Genomic DNA, 17748 nt, shown 5'->3' on the forward strand with positions numbered 1-17748 from the left:
CAGATACCCGTTGAGTACCTAGTGTGCAAAAAGTACTTGAGAGCCATTGGAATCCCAATGGCATCAAGTTTCAACCCAGAAATGTCGAAGAATCTCGTTCGTTAATTCCTCGTTTCCCCCAACACTTGGCTTTTGCTGGTTTGTTTTCCCTGTGTGTGTGTGTGTGTGTGTGTGTGTGTGTGTGTCGGTGTCGTTGTGGGAAGCTGCTGGGTGTGAAGTGAACATGACACCCACTGGGCGATCTCAGGTGGGAAAATAAGACCTTAGGTTTTCCTCTTGTAAGAAGGTAGAGTAAGGTGCCTGGTCCCCCAGGGAGCATTGACAGGGCAGTTGCTCGGTGTCACTTTACTTCAAGAAAGCATAAACGCTCTTGAATTTAATGGCAAATAAGTCGGAAAGAGGTATAGTCATGACTGAATGAGTAGTCTGTTGCGAGGGAAGATGACTGGTCAAAATATGAACTTTACACTAGCCTGAACATGATGATACCGTGCCATAAAGAGCCAATACACTGTCTCCACATGGTGGGGGCAGGGTGGTCACTGAACCAGTCACCTGTCTCCTGAGGGGATGAGGAAGCAGGGGATCTTGGTGTTGACTAGTACTCCCCAGCTCCCTGCTGGAGTCTAAGATCCCAGGCAGCTGTTACTTAAGTTTACTTGTTGGCAGTTTATGGTTCTTCTGTACTGTGAACGAAATGGCTGGTGTAACCCTCCTATTTTAGACCTTAAGTATGCTCCATCACTGAGAGATACCAAGTGCATCAGCTGCTGAGTTGGGCTTAGCCACATCACTTTGGAAGATGTTACACCCCAGGAACCAGAGGGGGCAGGCAGTGTGGACCAAAAGCATTTTCAAGGCGCTCCCTGGGACAGTGGTGAGTCTTGGGGGGGGGGAGGCCTGCCTCGCATAGCAGCACACCACACTCACGTGTCAAACACATCATTATTGTGTAGCCCTTGATTTAATTAGACTGGTCTTATTTAGGTTTAGGAAGGTATAATTAAGTATTTGCAGTTGATTTAAAGTTACATAGTCTCATTAATTGGTAGTTCTTTTTCGTCTCAAAATAGTATTTTTCGATTTAACTCTCCTTACTGCTTTGCGTACTTAATTTTTTTAGATTAGCTCTCTGAAAAGTTAGCTATTAAGGCAAATCACTTTAATTGAAGACACCACAGCTCTTTGGTCCCTAAGCCTGTGTGCTCTTGGGTTTTTAGTGTTTGCATTCACAACTTTCCGTCCATCTGGTTTCTGTCTGTTTCTGACAGTCCTGAGTTACCTTGCAGTTATAATGAATTATCTGTGTGCTTTGTGAATAAGATGATGGTGCCTATACATTTACTGCTTATAGGTTCCCTTTGTCCTTTACAAGAAGAAGTCATGTGCAGTATCTTGTCCTTTCCCACTGCTGAGTCTGTACCACAGCTGTGTGGCACAAGGTGTCATGGCTCCCTCCCTGGCCCAAGGACAACCCCAGTTCTCAGTGGAAAGTGGGGTCCATGTGTGCGCTCAGACCTGGAAACTGAGTCACTATCACAAGTGCCTCAGAGATATGAAATAGACTGGAGTTCCAGAAAGCCTGTACTGTTCAACTAAGTTTAAGTTTAATAGTTAGATAGTGGTTCTTAATTCATAGAGAAAATTGTTGAAGGAGACATTTGAGGATGTGGCTAAAGGGATGGCCCCGCAGTTAAGAGTGTTTATTGTTCTTGTAGCAGGCTCAAGTTCAACTCACGAGATAACTCACAAACTGCCTATATCTCCAGGGAATCCAACAGCCCTCTGAATTTTTCAGGCAGAAGCACATATAGAAACACACTATCACATAAACAGATAACAACTTAGGAAAGAAAGGTTTGATTTTAGTGGCCTGGGGGACTTGACGGTGTCATTGTGCAGTAGAATAAAGGTGGTTTAAACAAAGAGTTGCTGCATGAGTCAAGCAGATCAGAGCAAGGCAGGCAGGGCAGAGGAAGGGGCTGGGATTGCATGTGGGAAGAGCAGGGCAGGCCAGGCTGGTGCTGGGTCATCCCTTCCCACAGCCAAAGGCCCGTGACTTTCCACCGTTGTCATTGGTGGGAGGGGGGTCAGGACAGAGGCCTACCTGCCCAGCCAACCACCTGTCTTCCAGGGTGTCAGTGAGCCCTTGGGGATTGAGGCAGGGAGGCTGTCTTAGTCACGACCAAGGCAACTCTTACAAAACAAAGCATATACAGTTTCAGAGAGAGTTTTAGCCACGCTGAGAAACATGGTGGCAGATGGGCAGAGAGAGCTACTGGGCCTGGCATGGACTTTGGAAACCTCAAAGCCCATCCCATAGTATCATGTCTCCTCCAAGGCCACACATAGTCTAATAAGGCTACACCCCCAAATCCTTCTAGTCCTTCACAAACAGATCACCAGCTAAGGACTAAACATTTAAATAGATGAGCCCCCTGGGAGCCATCCTCCTTCAAGCCACCACAGAGCCAGTGGCAGTGGTAGTATTCAGGAGCCAGGCACAGAGATTGGGTTGGTAAGCTTGAATATCAAGTCTGTGGATCTGTCAGATGTGTCTGAGAGTCTGGTGAAACCAGGTGGGGGGTCCTACCTAATGGCCCAGATGACGTGGGTGGGCCCGTCTAGGACGGAATTGGAGCTTCTTGTGACATAAACTTCACACACAGGTGCTACTACAGAAGCTGCATTCTCATACCCCAGCATGACCCATTGTGAGGGCCATGCCACTGTACGGATACACTGTGATCTCTAGTCCCTAATAGTCTTGACTGAAATAAATACTGACTGGTGATCAGGAAACTGCCCTATATCCCAGAGCTTTAAAGGTACTGATGTGTGGTGCAGGGGGATGGCCTCCAGGGAGAGAAGACAGCATCTCTCACCTGTTACCTCAGTAGCTCCAGGACCACAGTCAGACTGCCTGTGTTAGCCACATTGCAGTGACAGCTAAAGGAATTCCCAGTGTGAAACTAGCCGTTACCAGCCAGAGCAGGAAGGGCATTTGAGCCTTGAGTATCTGGCCTGACAGCAGTTTGGTAATACTCACTGGTCAGTCTGGTCCTCTTACTCTCCGTGCTCCTCCTGTGTGGTTGGTCTGTGTCCAGAACCCTGAGTGCCTGGTAATTAATTGGAAAGCTTGCCTGGAGCGGGAGGGTCACCCACTCTTACAGCCAAGCTCTCTGGAACTAGGCAGTGACAGGGTGTGGCTTTGCTGAGAAGAACTTGGGTGGCCTGCTTGTTAATCATAAGGTTTAAGATCCTCACCAAGTTTGAGCTTTGTGTGTTCCCAGGGAACTAAGTTCAGCTGCGGGCTGTTCATTCATGGACTTTCTCCAACATTCCTACCAACACTGTCTTGCCTTGCTTCTGACTGAGGAACGTAAGGGATAGAGGGAAGGGGGCCTTTTGTATTCTTTGTTTTATTATGAAATAGATACTAATGTTTCAAGGCTGCCTTTACTTAATATCATGTTCATGTGAAAATACCTCCCTCAATAAATTTAATTTTCAGATTGCATAAACTGAAAAAGATTGTAGGTTTGAATAGGATTGAGTTGGGTGTGAATAACAAGTTCAGATGTTAAACCTTATGAACATGGGTTATTCCATAGACACCAAAGGCCTTGCTCTCTAATTTCAGAGAAAACAGTGGCTCTGGATGTCTAAGATAGGTAAAATCAGTTTTAAACTCTGATTGAGACCCATATTGCCTTGACAACATATTAAACTCAAATACAGTTAAGAGGAAAATCAATGAGCGTTTACTGAATGGAAATTAGGATCCTATAGTTTGGGTGCCCCTGGTTAGTCAGGATTATATATCATTAAAGAAGTATACAAAGTAGCAGAGTTATAAAAAGAAGTATCCTGTGCCCATCTATATCATTCGGAGTCACTGTTAGCTTTTGTGTAATTATATTCTTAATAAATGTCATGGAATACCATCGTCTGTCCGCATGCCACTTTTGATTTCTTAGTTAATTCTCAGTTGCTGTGATAAAACACCAAACCAAAAGCGACTTGGTGAGGGAATGGTTTATTACAGCTCTAAAGTAACACTGTCACTGAGAGAAGTCAGGGTGGGAACCTGGAGGCAGGAGCTGAAACAGAAGCCACCGAGGAGTGCTGCTTACTGCCTTGCTCCCCACAGCCTGCTCAGTTTGCTTTCTTCCATAACTGAGGACCACTCACTATGAGCTGAGCCCTCCCATATAAATGATTAATCAAGACAGTGCCCCCACAGACTTGCCTGCAGGCCGATCTGTGGGAGGCAGTTTCTCAGTTACGATCCCCAAGTCTGGGTTTGTACAAGTTGACATAAACCAACCACCCCATTGCCTTCTGTATTTGGTGAGATTTTTAGAAATGCAGCCATAGGATATCATGTATCATGTATGTATGTATGCATGTATCCATAATCACTTTTCCATTTTAAAAGTAGATATATTTAAATACATTGTGTGTGTAAAGTACAAGACCTTATGTCGTTTCTATTCCTTTTCCTCAGAGTAGACCTCTATAAAGGTGGAATTTTGGGACAAGTTGATAGGCCATCTTACAGTGCTGCTCAGAAATGTGCTTTTATCTGCCCCAACTTTATTGCTACGTTCAAGCCTTTGCTACTGGAAAGGTAGAAATGGTAGTTCATTTTTCTGCCCACACGATCACTTTTATACTTGGTGTTTTTATCCCTTAGTTTTGAGTTTGCAGCACGTCTCCTGTGTCGGTGACTGTGTGTCTGTGTGATTGAGTGGTCCATTTCCATCTTCGCACCTAAGGTGTCACATTCATGCTTCCATGTCAGCACAGTAGTAACATGAAGTCCTGAGTGTACCTGAGTTTTCTGTCCTTTAATGTTCTTTTCCACAGAAATCATGTTGCATTATTTTTCATTAAATACAGCTGTTTTTAGGAAAACAATCAAACTTTTTTTTAAGATTTATTTATTTATTTATTATGTATAAGTACACTGTAGCTGTCTTCAGACACACCAGAAGAGGGCATCAGATCTCATTACAGATGGTTGTAAGCTACCCTGTGGTTGCTGGGATTTGAACTCAGGACCTCTGGAAGAGCAGCTCAGTGCTCTTAACCACTGGGCCATCTCTCTGGCCCCCAAACCCTTTTTATTCACATTTCTTGCATGGTCCAGGGCAGTCTAACTGGTTCCTGTGTTTCCTGATCTAAACTGTTATCATTGTCTTCTACCAGAACTCATGTACTCTGTGTAGTCTTATGTAACTAGTAAGGCACATTTAATTTCGCTGAAAAAATATAGTGTGTCTTCCTGTTAAATCTTTATTAGAAATATTGATGAAGTCTACTAGAACTTAAATTGGAAGATGTTTTAAAAGTGTTTGGTGTTTTCAAGAATCATGGTTCTATTTTTATTTTTTTCTTTTGTAATAATCTTTGACAAAATTTTGATGGCATCTATTTATCCTGGTTGTTTTGTTTTTGAGACAGGGTCTCGCTGCCTAGAACTCACAAAGACATGTCTATATCTTTGACCCTGGAATACTATGATTAAAGGCATGTGCCACCATCCTTGGCCTTATTCATGGGTATTTTCTAACTATTAACTAGAATGTGAAATATGTATTTGTTTTTCTTGCCCTTACACAACTGTTAATGAAACAGGATTATAGTGCCACAAGTGAGTGTCTGTCCCTCCTCCCGCCTCCATGTGTTGAGGTCAGGGCTGCTGGGACCTGTAGGACCCAGGCCTACCAGGTCAAGGCCATTGGTATTATGCTTTCAAGATGCATGGGAATCTCATCTCTTGCTTTCCCCTTTTGCTTCCTGACTGTGAAGTGAACACTGCCTGCCCCGTGTGTTCTCACCTTGGTGCGCTGCCCTGCCACAGCCCCCAGACATGGGACCAGTTGATCATGGACTTAAAACCTCCATAACCATGCAATAAAATCAACCTTTCTGTGAGAGTGAAGTCCAGGCCTCATGCGTGCTAGGCTGGCACTGTCCTGCTGGCCCAGCATCTGCTCTGTGTTGCTACAGCCATAGGACACTGATTTAAGCAGACATGCTTCTAAGGTAGCTGCTGCGGCGGTTGTCCTTTCTTGTTTATGGTTTGCCTTATTTCTGCTGAGAGATTGTTTCATCTTGAGAAATAGTATTTTCTCAAACAGTACTCGTTTTGAAGATATTTCCAGTATATTCTAAATGATTTTTATTCATTTTTGTTGTCGATATGGAAATAAGGGAGAGGTGGGATATTTGTCTTATAATGAGTCCAAGTGGTTACTATTTTCTGCTTTAGTTAAGAGTGCCATTCCATTTTCTCTTCCCTGGAGTTCTGAAGGTAAGTAGAATGTGTCTCACAGCCCCAGGTTGTGAGAATCATGGTTCGCCCGTGTCTGTGTATGCACACGTGATGCACATGCATCCTGACTGATCTTTGTTAAATGTCCTGGGTCCATAGGTTTCCGACTTGCCTGACATAGAAAACGTTGAGGTCTTCTTCATAGGAGCATGTGCATCATCCTGAGCCTCGGAGGCGTGACTTGGGTTTTGGGGAGTTTTGTTTTTTGAACAGATTTTCCAATCTTAAAACTCACTTTAAAAAAAAAAAACTCACTTTTTTGAAAATACAACTATTTACTCTTCTAGGTTTGTCTTAGAAATGGGCATAATAAGAAACATTTTTGGCAACTTCTTTGTCCTGGTTGGTTTCTGTCGTGATGAGCACCGTAACCAGCAGCATTTTGGAGAAGAGAGGGTTTGTTTGGCTTACGGCTCACATCATCAAGGATGTCACTGGATGATCTGTTTATGGTGTGAAGAATAGTTCTTCCTGGGTCCAGTCACCAGCAGGAAATTACAGTTGTGTGATTGTACTGTGGAGCAGTGAACAAGGAGCACTGGCAAGAGGTTTCCTGTCTGGCTAAGGAAGTCTACGGGGGTTGTTACAGGGGCAGCTGCATCACCCAAAGCCATGTTCCTGGAGTTTACTGCACTGCCTGAGGCAGCCCCACAGCTCGGTGTCCCCTCTCTCCCCCTCTCTCTGGCACTTGCTATTGCATACTTCACCTTTAGAGGGGCCCTATAGGACTTAAAGGGTTGGGGAGTGGTCTGCAACCTAGGAAGTTTGCTTTCTTCCTGGTTTCTTGGGTGCCCCCTAGAGTGTTGCAATGTGGAGGACTTTGTTACACAGTAGTTCTGCCCCAGGATGTTGAACTGCTGCTGCCTCTGGGTTAGCTTTGTGAATAACTGTTGAATAGGCGAAGGCCCTTGGAGTGTTGTGAATAGGAGTGAATGAAACATGACCCCACCCTCACAGGCCTTCTGGAATATGCCATTAGTAAATAAATGTGAAAGTGTGCTGAGAAAAACAACTTTTAGGGACTCTATAAAGGGAGTACAGGTGGTGATGGTGAGGGACCAGCACAAGGTGGGTTCATGGAAAAACTTGGCATGACTTCCTGAAGACCAGAACTTTTAGCCATTTGAAGGACTAGGGATAACCTTTTTTGTGCCCTGTATAAAGGCTGTCTTTGTTATTACTCTAATGCTGATTTCCATCTGGAAGAAAGTAGAGTACAGGCTGGACTTTGGTATTGTTATTTTTATGAGGCACTGCCTGTCCTGGGGTTTTCTAAACTTCTTCTCCATCACCTTATGATTGGTCAATAAAGAGCTGATCAGCCAATTAGCTGCATGGAAGAAAATAGGATGAGACTTCAGATTCAAATGGGAGGGTCCAAGGGAGAGGAGAGAGAAAGAAAAGAGAGGGCATAGGACCCAGAAAATGTGTTTGCCACGGGATTTGCCAGGAAGACACACCTGGAACAGCAGACCAGTGCAAGAATCAAACTGCAGGTAACAAGGGGCGGGGGGCTGGGATAAATAGCTTAGCGGGTTATAATAGCTCAGGTCGTCAGCTTGTTAATAATAATACCAGATCTCTGCATATATTACTCAGGATCTAAAGTGGACTGGTAAAGAGGGTATAGAAACACCCTATTGTTATCTAGGGCAGGTAAGGAAGTGAGACAAACCCGGATGGGCTCAAGAAGAGCACATGGCTTGACTGTCCCAGTGATGCAGAAATGCACAAATGCTATAGGCAGTCAGGATAGGCAGGGGATGCCAAAGCTCAGTCTTACATGAGCAGCACTTCCTATCTAAATAATGCATAGCTATGTGCCTCATGCGGGTTCTCAGACTCTGGAATCAGCAGGGCCTTCATGCACAGTAGCTGTTGGTTGGTTGGTTGGTTGGTTGGTTGGTTGGACAGGATCTCATTTTGTAACCCTGACTGTCGTGAACTTTGAGAAATCTTCCTTTCTCTGCCTCCTAAGTACTGAGATTAAAGGCATGTGTCACCATGCCCAGCAAGTTGATTATATTTGATACAGCCTTCAGTGATCCCTCATTCTTAGCTTTAAGGGTTGTTCTTTAAATGAGTAGTGTGTGCCAATTGTAAAATGTAGTTGGTTTCATTATAGCATTGCTGTAAGTGCATGTAATGTACAAACAAGGCTGCCTTGTTCCCAACCTTGCAGCAGACCATTGCTCTTCCTGTGAAGGTAACCGCCTGCTTTGTCAGTATCCGCTCTGGACATCACTTCCCGTACATACACTGGTCTCCAATCCTGGAGGCCCCAGCCCCTCCCCTGAGCATTTTCCCATGAGTATCTTCACTAGGAAGTTGGGGAAGCCAGTGTCTCCAACTCTCCTCACCAGGATCCCCTGTGAAGACCCCCTATCCTGCTAACTTGAGCTCAGTAGTTCAGAATCTCCCCATCCATCTCTCTGTTCTCCGGAAATTAGCTGTCCTCTTGACTATATTAAAGTGAGTCAGGCAGTGGATAACCAAGGAAGAAGTAGGGATAGCGAGCGTAGACCAGAGAAGCTCTGGTGGGCACACCAACAGAGAATGGTGCTGGAAAGCACAAGTGGAGAGTGCTTTGGGCACAAGCCATTAGTACAGATATTGAGCATTGCTTGGGGATGATCTGGCAGAAAAGAGAATGAAGCTAAAAAGCTTTCAGGGTGATTCAGCAACATCCTGCCTGACAGGTGACGTTGTCGGCTGTTCTTTTCAGGAATGAAAAACTTCAGGTTACAAATCTTCTAGAAACATGCAGTCTGGATTTGCCTTCCTGGGACTGATCCAGGCCACTGTTGAGAGAATTAACCCACTGAACAGTAGTGCTCTTTCCAGTGGGAATTGGGAAAATAAATTCTAATGTGGCCCACAGCGATTCCAATGAACAAATACTGTTCTGAGAGAATGAACACCAAGGTACCATTACACAAGCAAAAATAGCAGTGTGCATAAGACCCTGCGTACGTAGTATTCTTGCGCCTGTTCTTTAATGGGGGAAGGAGAAACACTCGTTTCTTCCCATGTAAACAATCTGGAAGGACCCCTTAGAAACCCTGGCCTGGAGTACAGTAGTGGGGTAAGAGGCTTTTTAGCATATATCTTGCTATAGCTTTAGATGAGGGAATCAGAGATTGACACAGGGTTTCACCCTATAACCTCAGATATATGATTTGCCTGTCTCTGCCTTCTGGGTGCCAGGGTGGCCAGTGTATGCCACTACATTCAGCTTATTTTTAGATTTTTAAAGTTTTATGTGTATGAGTGTTTTTTATGTGTATGAGACATATGAGAGTGCCAGCACGTATATATGCGTATATGTGCATAGAGCAAATGCCCAAAGAGTCTAGAAGAGTATAGGATCCTTTGAAATTGTAGTCACAGTAGTTGTCAGCAGCATTGTGGGTGCTAGGAACTGAACTCGCTTTCTCTACAAGAGCAACAAGTGCTCTCAACCACTACGTCATCTATCTCTGCAGCCTCCATCTTTAGATTCTTGAACCATATACATTTATAACCTGTTTAGACCTGTCAAGAGATTAAGTGAGAATTGAGTGGTTTTTATTGCCCAGATTGAAGCAGGTGGAGGTGTTTCCTCCTGTTGTAACAGTCAAGGTACTTTACTGTCCACTGTATTATAACAAAAAATGTTGAGGGTCAGTCGGCAGCGTAGTAGTAGAGCGTGTACCCAGCGTGCATGAGGCTCTGGGTTTGCTCTCACACTGAAAAGAAAAGTTGAAGAACCATGTGCCAGGATTGGTTGAAACCGCATCCATGTTGATACTGAGGAGCAGTGGTGCATGATGGGACATTGCTAGAGAGAGGAGGGCCATCTTCAGGCCCTCCCCGACCTGTGCTTATTTAAACTTGAAAGCCGAGTGTCAGGGCACATGCCTTTAGTTCTAGCACTTGGGAATCAGAGGCAGAAGACTCTGTGGGTTCAGAGCCACATAATAAGAGCTTATTGTCTCAGAAAGTGAGTGACGTGGTGAAATGGAGTGGGGTCCAGTAGACTGACCTAGTAGGCATCTTCTGGGACAGCCTGAACTGAGCAAGAAGTCCTTGCTGTCTGTGATAGCCACAAGGAGCAGTGGCCACCTCTCCATAGGCCTGCCAAAGCATGCGGCTTCATCTCTGTCTCTCTTGGTCCCCCTTAGATTTAGAACAAGTAACGTTGATCCCAGTCTTTTTCAGTCAGTCTCGTTTCCTTTTCAAATTCTCTGAGCGTGTGTTTTCTGTGAGACCCAGGCTCTAAGTTGCATTCTTTACAAGGCTCAGGTTTTGACGTTTTCTTTACAACACTTTTGCTTGTGTGCGTGTCCAACATTTTTCTCTCTTGACCACCAGATAAGCAAAGCTGTGGCTTCTTTAAAAGTGAACTTGGGCAAGCCTCTAATTGGTGATATTCTCTAATAGCTAAGTCCTGGGTTTGCGATGGGCCTCTGTCTGATTCAGAGGCCACACTGGGGACTGGTTGATGGTAGGATGTCACAGACCACTGTGATTTCAAACTCTTGGCAGGTACATCTCCATTCATGGATGCGCTAGCAGCCAACGGAACAGTCACCATACAGACATCCGTAACAGGAGTGACAGCCGGGAAAAGGAAATTTATTGACGACAGAAGAGACCAACCTTTTGACAAGCGGTTGCGTTTCAGTGTGAGGCAGACAGAGAGTGCCTACAGATACAGAGATATTGTCGTCAGGAAGCAAGATGGCTTCACCCACATCTTGTTATCCACAAAATCGTCAGAGAATAACTCACTAAACCCAGAGGTGAGAGACAATGCCCCAGGCTGTGGCTTCACGATTCTCCATGCCCTAGTGTCCTGCTTTGCAGAGTGACACTCTGCAATCTTTCTAAGCCTTCTGGGGAGATGGCAGCTGCTTCTCATCACACTGTGGCCGTAGTGACACGTCACGGGAAGAGGATACTCAGGAGCTACTCCATTCTCCTATTGTGGGGAACTATGCTTTTGAAGTGGGGACGGTAGCTTCATCCTTCCTGTCTTGGTTCCCCCACTTCCCAACTCATCTGTAGAGCATAGGGCAGCAACCTGCGGCCTCCCTAAAGTCTCATGGAGATGGGTATACACGGAATCTGCTTTAGCTAAAGTTTCATCAGAATCTTGATGGGTTCTTTATTCAGACCAGATAGAAGTACCCTAGGTCTTAGTCCTTTTAAGGACTCTGACCATCACCCCTCTGTGCAGATGCCATCCACATTATAGCAGACACATGGCCTTGTCAGCAAGCACTTAACTAATAAGTAAGGGAGCTTTCGGTGGCCCTGGGTAATGTATTCAGAGTTTGGAAACCAATTCTGTGAAGGCTGTAGAATCCAGTGTCTGAATTTGCATTGTACCTCGGTTCTTATGGTTGCTTGTTTGCCATTGTGCACATCTTAGGCAAATGGGGATCTGGCCAGAATCACAAAAGGCTGGTCCTTGGTCCACGTTTAGACTGCAGAGTGCCTTTGATGCTTCTTGGAGGTCATTTCAAGTGGTGCATACCCTCTGACACTGGTGCGTCCCCATGGTGTTAGGTGGCTAAGAAAAACAGCCAAAAGCCCCAGAACTGAACACATTTCTTGAAGCTGGCTGAATTTGCCACCTGCTGTCCGAATTAGAAGTTCCAGAAACAGCCCTGTGCCTTGCCTCGTCTGCCGAGGTGGGTGTAGAACAGCCAGGTGATGTGATGTAAATTCACGTGCCTTTGCACCAGTGATTGTAATTCACCACAGTAACCTCGAGCCATAAGCCCTGGCTGGATAACATGAAAAGCATACAGAGTATTTACTGACAGTCATGGTGGGTGGAAACCAGCCTGGAGGTGGCGTTGATCTTAGACCTAGACTGTCCCATTAAAAAGTGCTTCGTAGCATTCTGTACCCAAAGTGCTCTTGACCGCTTGCACCTGTGGTGACTTCCAGGTGATGAAAGAAGTGCAGAGCGCCCTGAGCACAGCTGCAGCCGACGACAGCAAGCTGGTTCTGCTCAGCGCCGTGGGCAGCGTCTTCTGCTGTGGTCTGGACTTTATTTATTTTATTCGGCGCCTCACAGATGACCGAAAGAGAGAAAGCACTAAAATGGCAGACGCTATCAGGTATGTACAGATGGGGGCTTTCAGTGGATCGCTGGGGTGCTGCAGGGTACCAGTCTCTGAGAAAACAAGCCTGTACAAGCCTTGAGGAAAGTGTACATCGTCCTCTGAAAGGCACTGTAGCAAGACTAATTAATAAATAGGAATACTTGCCTTGCATCTATCACAGAATTCAGGGATGGCTTAAGCTTGGGCCTTTGTGGACCATTGCAATAATTTAGCCTGTGTATTATCTCCAAACAACAACATACGGATTGCTGTCCTCTTGTGTTGTCCAGGCTTTATGACAGCCCCACAAGCTCACACGGTGGGTGTGTTTCTTTTTTTCTAGTTAGTGTAAGTAGTGCACATTCTTGTTTGTTGTCCCAACCCCCTTCCAACCACATGGAGAAGCAAATGATGCAGTTAAAGCCCCATTTCCTTAGTTTTTGCATGTGTTCTCAGCCTTTTCTAAATATATTTTTAATTTTTTAAATGATGATAAAAATATGTATTTTGAGACATGTGCCTTATAACGTGGTTAAATCATTTGAGTTGTCCCTTGCGTTTCTGTGGTGAGAGCATTGCAAACTTTTCTTTTGAGACAAGGTCTTGCTACATAGACAATCAGACCTTGAACTTAATGATCCTCCTGCCTCAGCCTTCCAAGTTCTGGGGTTATATCCAAGCCACTACCATGCCCAGCTTGAAATTCATTTTCTTGACCATTTTCAAGTCTACAGCATGTCTTTAGTTATAATCAACATGCCGTTCTCAGTTTAAGTGTTTTGAAATGGATACGTACAAGTAATGGAAGGTAGTTTTGGTTCTGCTACTTAGCAGCTTGCTTTTTTTCCCTGTAATATTAACACCTGGAGACACACCCACTCCCCTCTGGTTTCTTTACTACTATGTCCTAATAGTTCAGAAGCCTTCCAAATCCCACTGTCAGCAAAGCACCTCTCCTTTACGGTGCTAATTATCTGTCACTGCTCTTAAAGGTGTCTTCATTTTTCAGAGGTGAATTTAGTTAAAGTGAGTAAAGCCAGTCCCTAGCTAGGAAGGTCTGTATTTCCCTGCCCACTTCTAGAAGGACGACATCCTCACGTGACTCCCTTTTGTACCCTTTTGTGCCCGTCTAATTTGTAGCAGATTGCAAATGCAAAGACTTGCAAGCATGAGAGTGGAGTCCAGCACCTTCTCCCAAACCCCTAGGTCCTTGTAGACTGGGGCTGAGAGTCTGAGAGTCAGTGGGTTTAGCAGTGACACTGGACTTTCTGGTCCCCTATAAACCAACTGGAGACACACAGAATGGAGTGGACTTTCTTTCATTTGCTTTCCTGTGTTGATGGGTCTGGGGTGTGACAAATCATCTCTTTGACAGATCACCCAAATTGTTCTCGTGGATACTGCCTACAGGCCCTGTAACCCCAGACCTCAGCATTATGAGGCATTGCCTTGGCCTTACACAACATATTTAATCATTTTCAAAATTAGTAGACAGTGATTTAGGAGGCTGCCCACCATCTGTTTCAACCATGTCCAACCCATGGGCTACACACAGCCAAGGATAGCTATGAATGCTAAACACAAAATTATAAGCTTACTTAAAACTTAATGTTTTTTAATAACTTAATTGCATAATTCTCGGGCATGAAATGTGCATGTGGCAGTATCGTGTCACAGTGTCAAAGGATTGACTGTGACTACTGACTATCTTTCTCAGTGTAATCGTAACTTGATTGCTTTTTTTTTTTTCTCAGAATTTTGAGGTCATATAATCTTACTAAATATTATTCCGGATTGTTATTTCTGGACTCCTAAATAACTTGAGGCTTATAGTAAATGGCACAGTCTTCTTTTTTGGAAATTAAATTGCTTGATCATGTGCCTAAGTCCCAGACAGATCAGTACCCCAGAAACACCTAGATAGCAGTCTGACGCTTACCAGTTGTGCCAGCGGGAATGTACCAGTGGATGTTCCTTCCTTATGCTCGGCCCCCATTTGGGATCAGTGAGCAGCAACTTGAGATTCAGTTTTATACACAAATTATCCTCCGCTATGCGGCAGCTTTGAGTGTTGTTCCATGTGCTCAAACTGGGTCCATACAGTAGATGTGTATTCTGGTAGCCTTGGCCTGATATTAAAAACAAAACCACAAAAAAACAGGGATTGCCAGACAGTGTCTTTACCATTTGGATTCTTTTTCAAGGTCCATTTGCCTTGAGCTCCACTTGTGACTCTTCTGAGGTTCACCCCTTCCTCCCTCCCTCCCTCCCACCAGTGATAAGTCACTCTGGACCGCAGCTGAGATTAGTGGTATTGGGATTAGGAAAAAACAGAAAAGGAAAAAAATCAAGACATTATTTCAAATAATCTCATTTTTTGAATTTTTAGGTAATTTTAAAGGTTAGTTTTCTTCATTTGGTTCCCAGCTTCCCCGTGTCCACCACAGAACTGGATTGCTATTCAAACGAACAGCCAAATCCTACTTCATCAAAACTTACCTGTGTCTTTAGGCAAATATATTCTTGTTGATAGGAATTTTTCTTGATATACTTTGGCAGGTCAGGTAGTTAGTAAGTCATACCAGATTCCATTAGCCTTTCTCTTGCTCAGCTGGGTTTGTCCCTGTGGTATCCCTTGTCTCAGACCCTGTAAAACTATGAGGCAAAGGGACTTCGTTGTCATGAGTTCCTAAACGTGAGCAAGAGGAAGACTGAGTCAGTCAGCCCCTGGGCTGAGAGCCATGTTACAGATTCGTTATGATAAAATGTCCAGGACACTGGCGCTATAGGCACAAGGACCAGGAGTCTATTTACAGCCTTGGCTTCTGAGGTCTGTGAACCGCACAGGAGCTTCCTTCCCAGCAGGCACCTCTGCTGCCCCAGCATGGCCTCCTCCACTCAGTCCTGTTTAGCCCAGCCGAGAAGGCAGCGAACTGGCTGGGAACAATTCCACGTCCTCGTTTTCCCCAGACAGTTCCCAGCCTTGTGTGTGATTATCTAACATTAGTGGTTGATTACCTCTCTGAATTAGGAAATGTTCTTCCCTTCAGGAATTTTGCTTAATACCAAGTTTTACCCAGCTTCTTCCCCTGACACTGGCTCTCAGGGCTCCCACTAAGGCTCAAGGACAGTCACTACCTTCCCCTCAGGGAGCATTGTGTCCCAAAGTTGCTCACAAGACTAAGCCAGCATGACTCTGGGAAGTTTCTACTGGGCAGGATGCTGTGCAGATTTGGGGATTTTCTGTGTGGCCCTTGTCTTTATCTGTTGTTAAGTTCACACATCAGAGAGGTCAGTTCCCACTGAAAAGGGGAGATCTTTGTTCCAGACTGGAATTCCGACCCCTTCCACAAAGAGTCAGTCAGTTCAGCTGAAGTTATTCCAAGCAACGATAAAGCTCAGCTTTTGATTTTTATGCAAACATGTAAATGGGTATAGCAGTATTACACAAATTATAGATCCTTTTATTATTTCTCTGTAGAGTTATTTTAGCATTATGATTGTTCCTTTCACATTAGTTTACCATCCTATTACGTTTTCTAGATCTCAACACTGTGGCAGCCACCCTGTGTACCTAGAGCACATATTTCAGAAATATCTGCTCCATGTCATAGAGACCACCATTGTAGCGGTCGCCTTTCCAAAAGCTGTCAGGAACAACATTGTACATGTAGTCCCAACCGAGGTTACTGGTCCTTAATCCTCAGAAGGCAGTAAAGACTCTGCTTGCTTCAGACACCTGCTCAGAAGGTTGTCTGGCTCTCTTCAGATAGCAGCCCCTGTGTGATCTTCCTAACAGTGCCTCAGGCTTCCTCATTATGCCTTAGTGCAGCTCATTCATTTGAATGAGTGAAGTCTTGTCTAGTCAGAAATCCCACGAACTTTACATGTCTTCTGCTTAGGCTTGGGTCAGCCTGGCAATAAGCTGCTAAAATCTGCAGCCCTTGGCCGGTCATCTCACTAGGGACAACCTAAACTGCTAGGTGTCATGGTTTTTGGAGAAGGTGGCTCACCACCTTACATTGGTGAGTTGTGGGAAGCAGCTCGCTGGCTCTCTGTAGTGCTAAGAGCAGGCATGGCTTTAGAATCTAGTCATGGCCAGCTCTAGGTCCTCCCCATCACAGCTCATTCTGCCTGTGCGGGACTCCAGGCTTTATTTTCCTTCTTTTTCTTTTTGCTCTACTAAGTTAAATCATAGCAAGGAGCCATCTCTGAACACATAGCCAGCTCCCAGATGTGGCAAGAGGGATCCCCAATGTGGTGTGACACCACTCATTCACATTCAGAAAGTGACTTGCTTTTCCAGCCTTAGCTGGAAGCAAGCCCCCCAGATAGCATTGACTGGGTTTGCTAGACATGCACACCCCCTGTGGGGGCCTTGCTATCTTTGTGCTCCTTCTTCAGGGTATCCTGCAGCACTCGGTAGAGTCCACCTAGCAAGCCTCTGAGGACTTAGCAGCCTCATTTGCCAGTCCAGCGTCTCAAATCAGCCCATCTCTTATCTGCTGGAAGTCATTCGATGTAGTGTAAGATAGATTCAGGTTATCTCCATATAACAGCTGACGCTAGTCACATACCAACACTAGATCTGACACCTAATCCACTGTTGTTCACTCAACATCAGACATCCTTGGTTGGTTATAATTCCTGAAATGTGAGTGGACTTCTGGATCTTCTAGGGCTGAGGAGTAAGAGGTACTGACTAGAAAGCCCAAGTACCAACTACAGGCACTAAACTTATAGCAACACCTTTCCATGTGTGGTGGCCAGGCTGTCTTGAAACTTTACATACAACATACAGCAAATCACCCACGGCCCCCAGCTTTAGAGAGCACCGTATGTAAATCTCATCTCTTATGAATTCCATAGAGTTTACATCTTGGTTAATTGAATTCCATGATAGACTTTTTCATCTGCTCAAATATGCAATGTTTTCAGTAATTCCCCATTTATTTTTTATTTTAGAAACTTCGTGAATACTTTCATTCAGTTTAAGAAGCCTATTATTGTAGCTGTTAATGGCCCAGCCATTGGACTAGGAGCATCCATATTGCCTCTTTGTGATGTGGTTTGGGCTAACGAAAAGGCTTGGTTTCAAACACCCTATACCACCTTCGGACAGAGTCCAGATGGCTGCTCTACCGTTATGTTTCCCAAGATTATGGGAGGAGCATCTGTGAGTACCATTTAAAACGAAATCCTTCTAGAAGACATCCTGAGGAAATCTAGCTTGATATTGTTGTACTCCGTGTATATAGAATGCCATTCTGTGGGGACTTCCCATACCAGCTACACAGTTTGGTTTGA

The 17748-nt window shown here is 44.8% G+C and overlaps 1 protein-coding gene across 6 annotated transcripts in view; it reads left to right on the forward strand.

Moving 5' to 3' along the window:
• Cdyl (chromodomain protein, Y chromosome-like) overlaps positions 1 to 17748 on the forward strand; it is a 214247-nt gene that overhangs the window by 185975 nt on the left and 10524 nt on the right. For 4 of the 6 annotated variants that reach the window (NM_009881.3, NM_001123386.1, NM_001378941.1 and 1 more), the window contains 3 exons: positions 10871 to 11127; positions 12284 to 12456; positions 17407 to 17617. In NM_009881.3, coding sequence (NP_034011.1) covers positions 10871 to 11127; positions 12284 to 12456; positions 17407 to 17617 — 641 coding nt within the window. The remainder of the gene's footprint in view (positions 1 to 10870; positions 11128 to 12283; positions 12457 to 17406; positions 17618 to 17748) is intronic. The other 2 variants (XR_382045.4, NR_166191.1) reach the window with 1 other exon arrangement.

The sequence above is a fragment of the Mus musculus genome, chromosome 13 (genome assembly GCF_000001635.26).
Source record: "Mus musculus strain C57BL/6J chromosome 13, GRCm38.p6 C57BL/6J".
NCBI classification, from domain to species: Eukaryota; Metazoa; Chordata; class Mammalia; order Rodentia; family Muridae; genus Mus; species Mus musculus.